Source organism: Labrus mixtus, chromosome 14, assembly GCF_963584025.1.
Source record: "Labrus mixtus chromosome 14, fLabMix1.1, whole genome shotgun sequence".
NCBI classification, from domain to species: Eukaryota; Metazoa; Chordata; class Actinopteri; order Labriformes; family Labridae; genus Labrus; species Labrus mixtus.
In genome coordinates, this window is record NC_083625.1 from 22012461 (window position 1) to 22014960 (window position 2500).

General features: G+C 45.8%; 1 protein-coding gene across 4 annotated transcripts in view; it reads right to left on the reverse strand.

Moving 5' to 3' along the window:
* Positions 1-2500, reverse strand: part of LOC132988431 (rap1 GTPase-activating protein 2-like) — a 33598-nt gene that overhangs the window by 10683 nt on the left and 20415 nt on the right. For all 4 annotated transcript variants that reach the window (XM_061055832.1, XM_061055833.1, XM_061055831.1 and 1 more), the window contains one exon: positions 710-794. In XM_061055832.1, coding sequence (XP_060911815.1) covers positions 710-794 — 85 coding nt within the window. The remainder of the gene's footprint in view (positions 1-709; positions 795-2500) is intronic.

Here is a 2500-nt window from a genome sequence, read left to right on the forward strand (position 1 = left end):
TCGTCTTCTTCATCATCATCACCATGAAGGTCGTAAGTATAAAGAGCGGGGTCTTTAACTTTTTCTTAAAGGGATACTTCACTCATTTGCATTAAGCTTTGTATCATTAGAAACCTGGTAGTATTTTTGAATGGTCGGGGCCGGCTCGAGCTGGAGCGGACTGGTAGTGTTGGTGCCCTCACTGTTTGTCATTGTCTATGGACAAGATGCCAATTCCTTCAGGAAGAAATCTCTGAATCAGTTGAGGAAACGGCCGTATGTGTTGTAGTAAATATGTCTGTAAATAGAGGACCTTAGTGGGCCTGCAGTGCTGTGCATTCTGGGAGTTGGTGTCTTTCATCCACATGAGCCAAAAAGACACTTCCTGCCTTTAAATTTATTTCACATTTCTACTACATATATGACCCAATGTCAATACAGATTCATGTTTCAACGGGTGAAGTATCCCTTTAAAGGTCTAAGGGATTCTGCAGATCAAATGGAGTTTGGTGCGTTCCACCACCGATGGGCGACAGAGGAGAAGAGTCTAGCTTCACACCTCACACCCGTGTCCTAACAGCACACTCGCTGTCCACGCTGCATCTGCTAAATGTTTACTTCTCTGCTCTGTGAGTTTTAGTTTCTCCTCACAAACATGCACACTAACATGTGTGGTATTCATCCTACAACCAGATATAACTGTGTGTGTGTGTGTGTGTGTGTGTGTTACCTTCATGGTGGGGGGTGCGGTTCGGGGGGGAGAGGGGGGGCAGTCTGTGACGGGAACATTGGAGATGGTCAGCTGCTCCTGTTTGCTGCAAAATAAAAAAAAGGAACAAATCATTACTTCGGATCTGAAGATGAAAACTTCAGGTTTCTTTTTGGTTTGTGGAACTGTTATGTCTCTAGCGCCCCCTACTGAGTCGTCATGAGGAAGACCTGAAGATCAACTCGTTTACACATCGGGTTTAGTGCTTACAGTCAGCTGATTAAACAGGAAGCAGCTGTCTCAGTTACATGTTGCAGAGGTTCTGGTCTCCCTCCCTCAAACAGGATACCGCTCTTAAAATTCATCTTCATATAAAAATGAAAGAAAATGAAAAACCACGTCCCCTCACCTGGTTACCTTTATCACACACAGTGATAAAAACACATTTAAAAGGTGTGATTGTGGGGCGCTGGTGGCGCAGTGGTTAGGGCGCGCGCCCCATGTATGGAGGCTGTGGTCTCAAGCGGGCGGCCCGGGCTCGAGTCCAGCCTGTGGCTCCTTTCCCTCATGTCATTCCCCGCTCTCTCTCCCTGATTTCTGACTCTATCCACTGTCCTATCTCTCAATTAAAAGCCCAAAAATAAATCTTTAATAAAAAAATAAAAAAATATAAAAAGGTGTGATTGTGTGTGTGTGTGTCTTGATATTTCAGTGATACAAACACACACACAGCAGTGATGAGTACGTCTGCACAGATATGGCTACAATCTGTCAGCAGCCTCCACACACTCAGCTGTGGATGACTTCATGTTCAACACACACACACACACACACGCACAGTAATCACCATTCGCTTCCTTCTCTCTCAGGCCAGTCTGGTCCCAATACCCGCTCACCTTGGTAACCATGGTGACCAGGTGTCCAAAGTGATGAAGATAACTTGGATTCAACTTCTGGAAGATTGATCAGCATCCAATCAAATCACAGCGCTGATCAGATGGATGTTTGAGTTGGACTCTGATTTAGGTACCAATGACTCGTACTTTGACGTGGACCTGAACGTCGATGACTCGTACTTTGACGTGGACCTGACCGTCGATGACTCGTACTTTGACGTGGACCTGAACGTCGATGACTCGTACTTTGACGTGGACCTGACCGTCGATGACTCGTACTTTGACGTGGACCTGACCGTCGATGACTCGTACTTTGACGTGGACCTGAACGTCGATGACTCGTACTTTGACTGTGATTTTAACAAACATACGCTGTCTGATGGAAACCGGCTCTAAATTGACATTTAACCACCCACGAGAAGGGCTGGTCACGCCTATTGAATAGGGAACAACAATAAGCCAAGTGCATTCTGGGTAATTAAGTATTTGAACCCTTTGGGCAGAAGGGAGTTTTCTATGAAGCATGTTTTCACCTTTCTACTAAAGAGACTGTCTTCCTTGTAGTGATGACTCAGATTTGACTTGAGATGAACTCATTCATCTTTAGAGACTCTGACATGACCTCTTTGATACCAGCATGGCGCAGAAAGCACATGTTTGACCTTTACAGCAGGTTCAACGGTCGTCTAGTAACTCAGACACTCGAGGACTCGTGTGCTCGTTTCTCTGAATTCAAACTCTCCCTTCAGACTCCATGTTTGTCTCCCACTGAGCGTCTTTCACGCTCTGATCTCAGCGGGGCGACGTCGTCTCCACTTCATCATGGGCTGCGTTTGTGTTCTGAGGTGTCAGACCTCCTGCTGAGGTGTCACAATGTCACAGAACACAATAACTGACCTGCAGCCAATTTAAATAT